This window comes from Peromyscus californicus, unplaced genomic scaffold (assembly GCF_007827085.1).
Source record: "Peromyscus californicus insignis strain IS unplaced genomic scaffold, ASM782708v3 Scaffold_4__1_contigs__length_199733344, whole genome shotgun sequence".
Lineage (NCBI taxonomy): Eukaryota > Metazoa > Chordata > Mammalia > Rodentia > Cricetidae > Peromyscus > Peromyscus californicus.
In genome coordinates, this window is record NW_026294562.1 from 33,059,412 (window position 1) to 33,073,126 (window position 13,715).

At 39.3% G+C, this 13,715-nt stretch overlaps 1 protein-coding gene across 2 annotated transcripts in view; it reads right to left on the reverse strand.

Annotated features, from left to right (window-relative positions):
* Jak2 (Janus kinase 2) overlaps positions 1-13,715 on the reverse strand; it is a 79,407-nt gene that overhangs the window by 22,470 nt on the left and 43,222 nt on the right. For both annotated transcript variants that reach the window (XM_052762786.1, XM_052762787.1), the window contains exons 13-19: positions 11,465-11,599; positions 7,261-7,348; positions 6,429-6,556; positions 5,126-5,264; positions 3,587-3,738; positions 3,291-3,441; positions 2,385-2,521 (exon numbers count right to left, since the gene is read on the reverse strand). In XM_052762786.1, coding sequence (XP_052618746.1) covers positions 2,385-2,521; positions 3,291-3,441; positions 3,587-3,738; positions 5,126-5,264; positions 6,429-6,556; positions 7,261-7,348; positions 11,465-11,599 — 930 coding nt within the window. The remainder of the gene's footprint in view (positions 1-2,384; positions 2,522-3,290; positions 3,442-3,586; positions 3,739-5,125; positions 5,265-6,428; positions 6,557-7,260; positions 7,349-11,464; positions 11,600-13,715) is intronic.

The following is a 13,715-nucleotide window of genomic DNA, read 5'->3' on the forward strand; positions in this document are numbered from 1 at the left end:
ACACACACACACACACACAGTTATAAAATGTTCACTACAATCAAGTTAATTAACACAGAAGGCCTTAACTACACAAATGCTCACACAGCCATGCTCTTCATCAACTCAGAAGAGATGGAAGCATAAAAGGAAATCCAGGCCAGTGAAGGGCTGCACACTCTGATCACAGATTCTCAGAAGGTTGAGGCAGGAGGATCTTAGGTTCAAGGCTAGCACAGACAACTAAGCAGGACCTTGTCTCAAAATAAAAAGGAGTTAGGGTAAAACTTGGTGGTAGAGTACTTGCCTAGCACATGTGAGACCCTGAGTTTAATCCCCAGGATGGTAAAATAAAGGGAAGGAGAGAGGGAGGATGGGTGTCAGCTGAAGATACCATTAGCAACTGAAGCTAATAAAATCTTACTAGATTTCTTTAACTTCAAATAAATAGGATTCCCTGCTCCCCAAAGTGTTACATATTACCAAGAGAATTCTTTAAGGGAGATTATAATATCCCTTAAAAACTGTATCTGAGGTGCCGGGCGGTGGTGGCGCACGCCTTTAATCCCAGCACTCGGGAGGCAGAGCCAGGCGGATCTCTGTGAGTTCGAGGCCAGCCTGGACTACCAAGTGAGTTCCAGGAAAGGCACAAAGCTACACAGAGAAACCCTGTCTCGAAAAACCAAAAAAAACAAAAAAAAAAAAAACAAAAAACTGTATCTGAGGACTTGAAAAGTCAGTTTGTTCAGAATCACAGGTAAAATCATTTTAAGGTTTTCATTATTCTCTTCCCACTAACTATATTCAATGGCTAGTAGTTATGGTCATAAAATATTTGTATATAACAAACAATATTCAGATAGATTCAACAGAAGGGCAGGAATGAGTCATACTAACTTTTCCCTTTTTCATAAATGGGTCTTTATTATGTGACCACAGTCAAATCTCTGGGAATAAAAGGTATACTTTCTAGCTTCATGGGATATGATCTGAAAAAAGGTTATAGACGATGACGTAAGCGAAGCGCATCCACACGAAGCAAACACACGCGTGTGACAGCAGAAAGAGCATGGAGTCAAGCCTCTATCTCACAGCTGCTCCTGTCTCGCCGTGTAACTACAGACATGGTCTTTAAATTTCCTACACTTAATTTTTTTCTTTGTAAAATGAAGAAATTATTTTCATATTTAAAGTATAATTTCTTAAACTCTGCAAAGAATACTTTCTATGATATGTCAATATGTAATAGAGGAAGAGGGAATGGAAAGGCTTCTATGATCTAAGAAATTTTGGACATATACTGTAATATTACCAAGAAATGATCAATATTGCAAGAGTAATGAAACATGATATGGGATTATGTTATAAAAACATGGCTTCCACCTTGAATGCATGCTCTCAGCTACCCCTTTGTAAGTCAGCCCTGTAGAAAGGTCCAGGTAAGCTTGGAAGGAGACCTGGCGACAGCCATGTTAGTGAGCTAGGAAAGAGATCTTCTAGTCAAGACTTCAGAGGGACATCTTGATCCAAAGTAACCCAGGTAAACTGTCCCTAGACCCCAATTCAAAGAAACTGGCAAGTTTTAGGGTAATTTGCTTCATATCAATAGATAATGAACATTCCCACTACCTAGACTTTTTTTTTCCTCAATTGTTATATTCCTTCAAATATTCCCAAGAGTGTTTCACATAAAAAGGAACAACAGTTATTAATATTGTTAGGCTAATTTTAATATAACTATCAATGTTTAGTTTTTAGAAATTCAAAATTGGAACTTCTAATATAAGTCCAAGTCTTAGTGAGGCCTTCATGTTGTATCTGTGCCAAAATCCAGTTCATAATGAGATATGGTATAAATCCCTGTAAATAAAGAAGAGAACTTGCCACTACAATTGTGCCTGCTTATCATGGAGTCTTTTTTCATCTTGATTGTTATCTACGCTATATGTGACTGTGCAACCTTCTAATGGAACCTCTGTTAATGAACATGGTAATTCAAGGTCCTAGGCTGTAAACAATCAGATTATTTTTCCCAAGACGAAGTTGGAAAGGCAGACAGAACACTGTGTTCCCTTCTCTATTTCACTAACTTACTATGAACTACAAACTCCTGCTCCAGGCAAGAGACCCCGAATACATCAGTCTGGGAAGTACTCCTTAGTTTACCAGCCATCCTCTTACAAGATGTTGAGTGTGCACTCCATGATAAAGGACCTGAAGTATTCTTCAGTAAAGCAGCTATTCAACAGAAAAGTTCTCAAACATCCAACAATTAAGCTTTTTGTCTACAAATACCCCTTAAAACTTTTATGGAAAGTAAATCGAGCAGCTCTAGTCCAATGCTTTCTTGTTCCCAATAAAATGATATATGATTATATTCTATTTGAAAACTTAGGACAGTTTACCTTGCCAAGTTGTTGTAGAAATTTCAAGTGTCTCTCTTCAAACTGTGTAGGGTCTCTATCTTCAAAAGCACCAGAAAATCCTAGGGCACCTATTCTCATGTTTGGCAGCATGTCGTTTTCTGTTAGTAGTTCATAATCTGTAGGAATAAAGAATGACACTAAAATGAGTTGACAAATACATTCTCTGGCTAAAACTGATAGGTATTCAAGCTAAGAAGCAAAATGAATTTGGAATACTAAATAACACAGGAAAACTCAAAATTACTTAGATTATATTAATAGGAGCCTTTAGTTATTGCTCAGACTTTCAAGATAGATTTTCAAGGGGAAAAATACTGCAAAATAGGTAGTTTCAGTATTCGCTAAGTGAGATTCTATTCCAATCACTGCAGTGAGAAAGGTGTGCTGACTAACTATGGGACAGGCATACATTTACCTCAGCATTCTAAAGGAGGTAGGGACAGACAAAATAAATCTATCTCATGTTATAAAACAGGTGGGAGCTAGAAAAACCAAAAGGGGTGTTGTTAAAAACTCTATGCAGCCAAATAACAAATGTAATCAAATAAGCATGCTTCTCATGAACTGACAAACTAAATGTACACTGGATTCTAAAACTTGCGTTGACATACACAGACAATAAATTCTGTGGTTAAGTTTTCTTGTTCAAACAAATAAACAAGAAAATAAAATTAGGTTATGGAAGGAGAAAAGATCTTTTTAAAAAATAAAGACTCCCCAGTAAAGCAGAACATGTATACAGCACAAGGACTCACAGGAATGTAAGAAACGAAAAGGCCTGAAAGACAAAGCTTTCTTTGATGAGATTACAAAATTACGAAGTATCCAATGAAAACAACAGAGGTAGAGAGACAATGACAATGAGATGGCCCCATCAGTACGAACCTGGAGTAAACAGGCTGTTAAGGTCACGGATGACTGCTCTGAAGGCAGGCCTGAAATCTGGCTCATAATCCATGCAATTGTTTATAAGGTTTGCTAATTCTGTCCATTTAGGTGCAGGGAGCTGATGCTTATCCTCATAAAACTGCAGCTTCTATAATTAGAGAACCAAATGCTAAGAATGAGTTCTATAGCACTGTTATTGACCTTCTTTTCACAATGAGGTGGGCTACAAAATGTCACACCATGTGAAAGCAACCTGGAGAATGAGGCTGTACTTTCAGTCTGTATGAACTTACTCTTTGAGAATCCAGAGCACTCAGAGGCTTGTCTCCTCCACTGCAGATTTCCCACAGAGTGGTACCAAAGCTCCATTTGTCTGTTGCCAGATTTAGATTTTTAGGATTTTCAATGCATTCCGGTGGTACCCAAGGTATTCTCTCCTGAAGAACTTTTAAACAACAGGAACAACTATAGTTAAATACGCTCCACAAATCATTATTTTATATGTGAATAGTTTTCATACTTATTTGAATGATTAAGTCTTTTGTGGTTGTAGAGGACTGGTCTGGCTCATGTTTGCTAAGCTTAAGAGCAGGATGATCCTTGAAATCCTACTTCAGTAACCAACTTTAACAATTAAGATCCACAAAGACTGAGTAATTTTCCCATGGTTACACATTTTTTAACAGCATTGTTGGACTTAGTATCCTGTGTAATTAATTTTGGACCAACTAAACTTCTTTCCATTAAACCAAAATATCTCAGCTGGCATACCATTTTCATTACCTTCCCATTAGTCCTGTTTCTCTCTCACAGGAAGAAATATACAAAATTTTTATTTAATGTTTAATTTAAAAAAATATTGACAGCATATAAGTGATACAAGTAATGTTACATCATTGATGGGGAGAGGCCACTATGACAAGGCCCAGCAGGCATTATTATAACAGACAAATGATTAAATTACACCAAGACAGTCTTAGCATGGAACTGACAGACTGGGTAATGTTCATTCATAGAGCTCCCCAAGTAAAGCTTCTGTAGTCCTCGACTCCACGACAAAGAACATGTCTGAGGAAGGAAGCAACAGGGTAACTCTCCCTTCTGGAATTCGGACACAAAGAATGAGGACAGTATTATACCTTTTGGTAAAACAATATGGGTACTTTTCTACATAGCAAGGAGATTAAAGAGTTCATTAGTTCCTCTCTCCTTTACCATAGAAAAGTGTTTTGTTTTTTTTTTAATATTTTAACTTCTCATCCAAAACGGTCAATTTCCTCAAATGCCAGATCCTAAAACCCTGTACGATTTTCTTCTCTACACCACTCTCCTATTATCATTGTCCTTACTTCAGAGTCAGCCATCAAAATTAAGTAGCACTGGCTAAACCAGAGTATTGTACACCAATGCACAAATGCAGGTAGAAAATCAGTTAAGATACAGCCAGCAATGTGGCTTAAGTGGATAAAGGTACTTGCAGCCAAGTTCAAGGAGCAGGGTTCAATCCTGAGGACTCACTCATATGGTAGGAGAGGACCAACCCACTAGCTACCTTCTGATTTCCACACATGTGTTCTGGCATATGCATGCCCCCCCATACACACACATGCACAAAACAATAATTTCAGTCTATGATGACATGCTTATACAAAAGAAGAAATGAACATGGTCACAATTTAGTTGTAACTTAAATTACTACAAGTAGTAGCTAAATGTCATTAGTAAGCAAGAACACTAGTAAATTAGAATTAAAGGAAAATTAGCAATATGATTTTTATGGTACCACCCAAATAAAATGTAAGAAAGCCAAATGCAATCAGTACAGAACTTACTGTCCTTTGGTAGAACTGTAATGCTAATGCCAGGATCACTAAGTTTGATGAAAGGTGGATTCCCTGTTTTCCTGTCTTCTTCTCTGATAAGCAGGATATTTTTGGCACACACATTCCCATGAATAAGAGATTTTTCTTCCTATTAAAGTTAAATGCACATACATTCAAATATCAATACGCAAATATGTGTGCATATAATATGCCCAAAGCTACAACATAGATTTAAAGAAGACAAAAGACAACATAGCAACTACTAGTTTAAAGGCATACTTTGAGACAAGAAAAGGAAGTCTTCAGTTTCTTACTGTAACTGATGCAATAATTTATGCCCACACTGAAATGAGCATTACTTTTCAAAGGAGAGATTACAAATGATAAGCACTTCTAGGTAGTAAATGGCATTAGGAAAGACTACTCTAGTTCAATAAATGTATACTAATGACTGGTGGGCACTCTGGTGGTCTGCAAATCTGTCAACACTACTTTCTCACTGAACACTGTTCAACTGCCCACAAACACCACAAGGTGTCTTCTGCTATCACAGCAGGATGATAGGATTCTATAAACTTTTGGTTAAATTTTCTAAACCCAGGTGTGTTATGGGATATTATTTTAACTGTGTAAAGGTGTGTTACATTTGTTTCTGCTGCTTCTGTTAACAATGCAAAGCCGTGTTATATTTGTTTGATTAAATAAAATTAACCTGGGGTCAGGAGGCTGAGTCAGCAACTAGCTGACAGGAAGTGGTGGGGAGGAACTAGGTGTAGTGAGGGTTCTTAAGTGGGGGCTGAGCAGAGAACTCCTGGGTTTTGGGGAGACACAAGCAAGGGGGGAAGATCAGCTGTTTGCTAGTCAGCCTCTGAGCAAGCAGAATTTCACCTCAACCTTTGAACCCCGAGTTCTATAGAAGGATAGAAATCTAGATAAAGCTAGAGTTGGTGCCTGAGGGAACAGCATGCCCACCTGGCTGCGGCCTGTGTGGCAGAATCGCTGCTGGTAGCTGCAGGGTTGCAGCTGCCAGCTGGGACAGCAGTTGCTTACAGTGCAGCTACTGTACTGAATGCAAAACGACACAGGGGATATAAAATCTGGGTGCCTGTGATAGTTCCAAGAGATTGTGGAATAACAGCACTGTCTTTCAAAGCTGATTTACTACCTACATACGTCTGTAACAGTACCTTTCAACACCTTGGCACACATTCCAAGATTTATTTCTGGTTGTCAGGTTGAAATAAGTATATTACTTTCATGAAATAAAACAGCAAGTTTTAGTTTTTTAAAAGAGAACACAGTAATTACTTACTAGAAAATGCATGGCCCATGCCAACTGTTTAGCCACTCCAAGTTTCCATAATATATTTAGGGAATTTTTGTTTTTTTTCAGGTATGTATCCAGTGATCCAAATTTTACAAACTCTTGAACCAAAATGTCTGCATTAAAATATAGGTAATAATAAAGCTCAAGTATATATCCAATTAAAATGTGTAATTAAAAATTTCAAAATACTTGTGTTATTTGTGGCTACAATATGTGAAAAATTAAATTAAGTAAACTGTACTAATTTAAAGGAAACTTACTGGATACACATCATTATACTTTTGTTTCTAGCTTATTCACAACAGTAAGAGGTAGGACTCCAAACAATTTATACCTAACACATACTTGTATATATAACATAGTATATTTTATACAATGTAAATATACTGGAGAACCTACCTAGTGCCAATATTCAGTCACTTCAATCAGTTTCATTAATAATTCAGTCTACCATTTAATGCTTTGCTTTCATAACTACAAATAAGCTTGTACTGAAAGGGGCCAGTTGCCCCAGTTACACGAGTTACCCATAATCTGTATTGTCATGTGCCCACAAAAGCTTGTGTTTGTTTACTGTAATACTCCTTCCATCATTATATCAATGTCATTATAACAGGACATATTAACTCTAGTCAGCATTTTAGCTCTAACACCAGTTTCCTTTTTCACAAGATATAACCGAACAGGCCACAAAGCTTTCAAGTTCAACAGTATTAGTAATTCCATGGCTGGACTGGTCCCACCGTAGTTAGCCCTAAATAGTGATTCTCTGAGGTAGGCACAGCATTAACAAAGGGAAGCCAGTGGCTTGACTTACTCTCCTCTCCACAGACGCACACTCCATAGTTCAGAACCAAGTGCTTGTGAGAAAGCTGGCTCATCATGCTTGCCGCTTCAAAGAAAGACTACGGGGAAGAGGAAACAAGAAACGTCAAGGGTTTCCGTCGGTCATGTCCACAGCTACGCGGAATTCAGAACGGTACTGACTTAGTCTCACATGGACATTACAATTTTTAGTACAGTGCCTTTCAAACTTACTCTTTTTAAATACTTATTTATTTATTTTTTGAGACAGGGTTTCTCTGTGTAGCCCTGGCTGTTCTGGAACTTGCTTTGTAGACAATGCTGGACAAGAACTCACAAAGATCCACCTGCCTGTGCCTCCCGAGTACTGGGTTTAAAGGCATGTGTCACCACATCTGGCTTCAAACTCATTCTTAAGTAGGTGAAATTGTGGCGGAATCTATAAAGCTCTGAGTGGTTATGTTTAAAGGGAGCAGCCTCTGTATATATAAAGATTTAATAATACCTATAACATAACACTGAAAATAATGAGTGCATTAGTAAGTTGTTTGTAAATCCTATTAATTTTAGGCTGGGCTGATGGCCTCATGGTTAAGAGCACTGGCTCTTTTTCCAGAGGACCTAGGTTTGTTCCCAGCACCCACATGGCCACTGATAACCATCTGTAATTCCAGTTTCAAGGGCTCCTATACCCTCTTCTGACCTCCACAGGTACTCACGGTGCACAGACAGACATGCAGGCAAACCATTCATGCACATAAAGTAAAAACAAGTAAACGAAAAAATAAACAAACCCTAAGGATAAATTTTACAGAAAAAATTAAAATCCTAGAATCTTCTACAGTCTCATCATGCAGTCATAGATGTTCCTTAAAAAAACAAAAAAAAACAACTTTGATAGAGAACTCGAGAGCTGGCCAAGGAACTCTAGAGACTCCAGAAGGAAGGCAACATGAGGCCAGTCAATTTTCATACTGTATCTTTCCATCCAGCTCTTTCTATGTCTGATCATTTTTGTTTACTATCCAATGTCGTTTAGCAGGCTACCTCATCCTTGCTCTGCACTGATTTTCTCCCCTTACTCTTACTTTTTCTTCTCTCAAAGAACCCAGTCTGGTTTGGTTTTAGATCTGTGTGCTCAGCCTCCCGGGAGACAGGACCTTCTATAGCCTCATCTTACCACTCCTTGCAGTCTACCTCTTGCCAAACGCCCTCGCCCCTCCTTTTCTGTTTCTATTCCCATCCCAATCGCTCGCCTCTTCTCCCTCTCCCAGTGCCATCCACTAGTCTTAGATGTTTATCTTTTCCTTCTCTTTACACTCATACCCACAATGACTAACACTTTATACATACAGCACTATCCATGTCCCATTATTTCCTAAAATGATTAGTGCTTAAAGGAGACTGTTTTATAGTCTGACTCTTACTCTATGTTCATAGTGGGTCTACTCCTAGACAGTGACTATTGCTGAGGACAATATTCTACATACAGGAAAAAAACTGAGGACAGAGCCTGGTATCCTGAACACCAATCTAGTCAAATACATTATATATGAATGAAGTTGTGAAAGAATAAATACATTCTAAAACAAGTAAGGTGGAGAGCAAGAGACAGAGACACCCAAATGCTGACCTCTGACCTCCAAACACACATACCCTTACATACATACATGCACACATATGCCCCCACACACAACCCCTAGAAACAGAACTTCCATATGACCCAGCTAGACTGCTTCTAAGAATAAATCCAGGACTCTATAACCTACTAGCCATACCTACATATCCATTCATATTGCTGCTATGTTCACAATAGCAAGGAAATGGAAACAGCCTAGATGCCCATCAACTGATGACTGGATAATGAAAATATAATACATATACACAATGAAATATCATTTAATCATAAAGAAAAGTGAACTTATTAAGTTTGAAGGAAACTGAAAAGAACTGGGAAAAACAGTATTAAGTGCAGTAACTAACGGGTTCAAAAGACAACTATCACATGCTCTCTCTCTTTCATATGTGCATCCTACCTACCATCTACTTTTCATGCATGTGAATTTACATGGGAGTACAGTATCCAAGATACTAGCAAAGAACTCAGGAGAGAGAAAGAAGGTTCTTTAAGGGGAGGGGGATAACAGAATGACAGATACAGATACAGATACAGATACAGATAGAAAAGTCGAAGGAGAAATGCTGGAGGTGAAAAGATTGAAGGATTGAAGAGGAGAGGAGAGATATGGGGGAGGTTGTCAATAAAAACTAATCATGTGTGAAAAGCCGTAAGTAAATCAGATAGTCTGTAAGCTAATAAAAGAAAAATAAAACAAAAATCCCAAGAGTGTGAACAGAGGGATCTTGTATATGTAGATAAAGCTGTTCCCAGAAGCCGTAGATTGTTAAGCAAATATCCCAGCACCAGAGGGTGGGCTATTCCCTACACACGGTTGGTCAGTAAGGCCTGAGGCTCTCAAAATAATACAGGCAATTACCACTGCTATTGGTTGTGCACCAAACTAGACTACAAGATGCCACATGCCTTAGTCACAGGACCTAGATCAACCATGCTGGAACTGGGCTAGACGCTTCCTCTCTGCTAGCTAGCCCTCACAGTGCTGGCTCCTAGGGCAAAATTAGCATCAACAGTCTTACTCAACTATGGATCCTGTATGCAACAATACCTATCAGCCAGACAAGAACGCCTAATGGTGCAACTGCAACAAGTTTTTCACGGGGTTAAGCAACTGCTTTCTGATTAGATTTGAGACTTGCTTCACCGGAGAAAGTCACGTCTGGTGCTGTAAAGCTGGCCAAAAGTTTGTGACTGGGGGGAGGGGGGTTAGGGGCCTGAGTGGTGAAGCTACTGCTTAATGTACATGATATTCCCCGCAAAATGCCCTGAAAATAACTGTTCTGCCCCAGATTAGTGCTGCTGCCAGCTTTGGTCTAAGAAGCTTCTTTTTGCAGTGGTCAGCAATGACCACAGCAACTGGTAATTGGTCAAAATACTGAAAATAAGTGACTCTCAAATTCTCAGCCATAAGTCAGACATCTCTATCAGCCTCCTCTGTGATTGTCTGAATAAGAAATGTTCCCGGCCGGGCGGTGGTGGCGCACGCCTTTAATCCCAGCACTCGGGAGGCAGAGCCAGGCGGATCTCTGTGAGTTCGAGGCCAGCCTGGGCTACCAAGTGAGTTCCAGGAGAGGCGCAAAGCTACACAGAGAAACCCTGTCTCGAAAACTCAAAAAAAAAAAAAAAAAAAAGAAATGTTCCCGATACGGTTATGTCTCTGAACACTTGGTCTCTACTTGGTGGTGCTATTTGGGAAGGTTAAGGGGCCTTTAGGTGAGCCTTGCTAGAGGAAGGAGTTCACAGGGTGATCTTTGAAAGTTTATAGCTTTGTCCCACACTTCCTGTTCTGGTCCCACCCCCAACTGTACTGAGATGAAAAATGTTATGCCGCCTCCTCCTCCTCCTGTCACCATGCCATGACTTCTATGCTATGATGGACTCCTATCCTTCTGGAATTACAAGGGAAAATAAACTTTTATAAGCTGCTTTTGGTTATGGTGTTTGTCACAGCAATGGGAAGGTAACTACTATCCCTACAAGACTCAGGGTCACTGCAGGAGGAAGACTGTGAAAGCAGGAGGAAGGGTGGTGTGCAACACTGGTTCCTGGGCTTGACACCGATGCTGCACTCTTGAACTCAAAGCAGCCGCGTTTACCTGAGCAGATACACACAAGATGAGCCCCTCACTACTTTTTCAGGGGAGGAGCTCGAGACCCACCACTCCCTAAGGATTTTAATGGTTGATAGGGGAGGGTTTCCTTAATGGTGGAGCCATAGGTAAGATGCCGACATTCCTGCAAACAAACCTCACCCATGCTCCTGGAAGGAGACCTGAAGAAACGCATTAGGTCTCATACACACACATCCCAAGAATAAAAGTGGAAGACTTTAGGTGGGAAGTGAGCGAGGATCACTGGGAGGGGGACCTGAGAGGTTAACAGGGACTGAATATCTGACATCCATTCTGTAAGTGTATAAATATGTCATAATGAAACCTATTATTATACATAGTTAAAATATGCAATAAAGGCATAAATTTTATAATTTGAAGTCTCACACATGCATTTCATGTGTTTGTGACTGAGCTTCTTTATATAGTACAAAAAGATACATGAAGGATCCAACAAACATACACACCTCCGAATAATTTCTATGTGCTTTCTCCAGAACTTTCAAAAGAACTTCTGTTTCATGCAGTTGACCATAGTCTCCAACTTCTCTTCTTATACCTTTAAAAATTTTTGTAAAAGTACCTTGGCCAAGACTTTCATTCTTTAAAAGAAAGAAAGATAAGGGGGAGGTGAATAAAGACAGATAAAGTAAAGAAATTAGAAAATACATTCAATTAACAAAAAACTTTTTTAATAGCAAACATTTCCTTTATAAACTGAACCAAAATTTGAGGTTTGAAATTAATTCTTCCTCCTCAAGTGGTAATTAAAAACAGAAAACAAGGATTAGTAAATAAAATACTTTTTGACTCTCTCTTATTTTCACATTTCCTGCTAAGGCTACAATTATTACACTGTTACAGAGCCAGTATTTGCCTAAATTTGCTTACAACTGATCCTTTTCCTTTAGCGGTCCTGGTACAATACAGAGTAGAACAGCGTGGTGTGGGGGCAGCTGTTTGGCCTTCTGGAGGCTTTATAATCCCTCTGTGCTTCTGTTGTCTTGGGTGTTCTCCCCAGTCTCCCTCCCATTCCTGCTTCTCTTTTTTCTTGGCACTATGTAGCCCAGGTTAGCCTTGAACTCAGTACGCCTTGGACTCTTCATATAAAGAATAGTAATAGATCTTCCTGCAAAACTGCTTTGATTTAACAAGTGAATAAACACACGAAAGCACCAAAGCATGAAATCAACCAGACACACATCAAGCTATAGCTACTACCACTACCCCAGGTCTAACACTTCTTATCTATCTTTCCAGGGTAACCGCTGAACCCCACACTCTGAAGCAAGGCTGCCTGTGGTCAAATCCAAGCTCTCGCACCTAGGGCTTTACAACGTCAAGTCCCCAGTTCCTCTGCGCTTTCTGTTGTGCGTGAAAACCAGTGCCTTTACATTCTGGAGTTCCTCTCCCTCTCCCCTTCACTCTCTCTGTCCCTCTTCCTCTGCCCTATCCCCCCAGCCCCCCGTCTGGTCTCTCACAGTTTCTGAGGCTGAGGCTGGCCTGGAATTCACTATTGTTCCGCAAGCCAGTCTTAAACTGACAATCTTTCCCCCCTCAGTCTCCTGAGGACAGGAGTGACAGGCATAAGCCAAGATACTTAATTTAAAAATCTACAGTTTGTTATTAAATTTGGGGTACTGTGATTAAAGTCAGGACTCGGCACACCAGACAGACACCTACCACTGGGCTCCATCAGGTCTGTCTTCCAATTCACTCACTCTGACCTCAGTGGTGGGTGCACAATATGCTTTCTAAACTGTCTATTAAGCGGCAAGTCCAAGACTACATTTTTCATATCTATGCCTTTTTCCCAGAAATTTGTCTTTTAAGTAATACATTTTAAATGTTTTCACTTTACTGTTTTCAACTCTTTTTTAAAGACACCTACATTTTATAGCCTCTACTTGAAAGTTACATGAAGTTATTAGAAGTGTAAGTTTGATGACTCCTACTTAATCCTAGATAATTTCCCAGTATGTTTCAATTTTTTAATACAAAGCTCATGTTTCCAGTTAGTTTTATCTATGGGAATCCTGGAAGCCGGAGTTAAGAGTATCTCTTTCTTTTCTTTTTGGTTGTTTGTTTGGGGTTTTTAAAGATAAGATCTCACATAGCCTAGAATACCCTTCAACTCTATATGTAGCTAAGAATGGCCTGGAACTCCTGCTACGCCTGCCTTTCTCCCCCAAAGTACTGGGTTTATATTCCTAGCTCAGAGTATGTTTTTCAAAAAGTCTACATGTGTTTCTTCCAAGCATCTTTGGTACAGTCTTTAACTTACTGGTTTAGTGCTCCTCAGATCATGTAGGTAACGAATATAATACAGGTAATATAACAAAGCTTAACTCAAAAATTTATGAGCTCCTCTTTTTTTCTAAGTCAATTAAAACAGACAATATTAATTTTCTTCTCCTGTGGCTAGCAGGTAAAATTTTCACATTCTATACAATAGATGCATATTCTTCAGGTCCCAGTTCTATTCAGAGATAAATCTTACTTTTAATTCCTGCCCTTGAACGAACCTAGGATCAGCCCTCTTTCTTTATGCTTTTCATTTTAACCTCCATGATAGAAAGACTAAACTCTAGCCCTCTGATACACCACATAACAATTAAATCAGCACCTCCTACATACTGTCTTGTTTTCAGTTCCTTAAAGATAACCTACTGAATTCCCCTTACCTGTTTGAGTATGGGGGAGCCAAGACAGATGTCT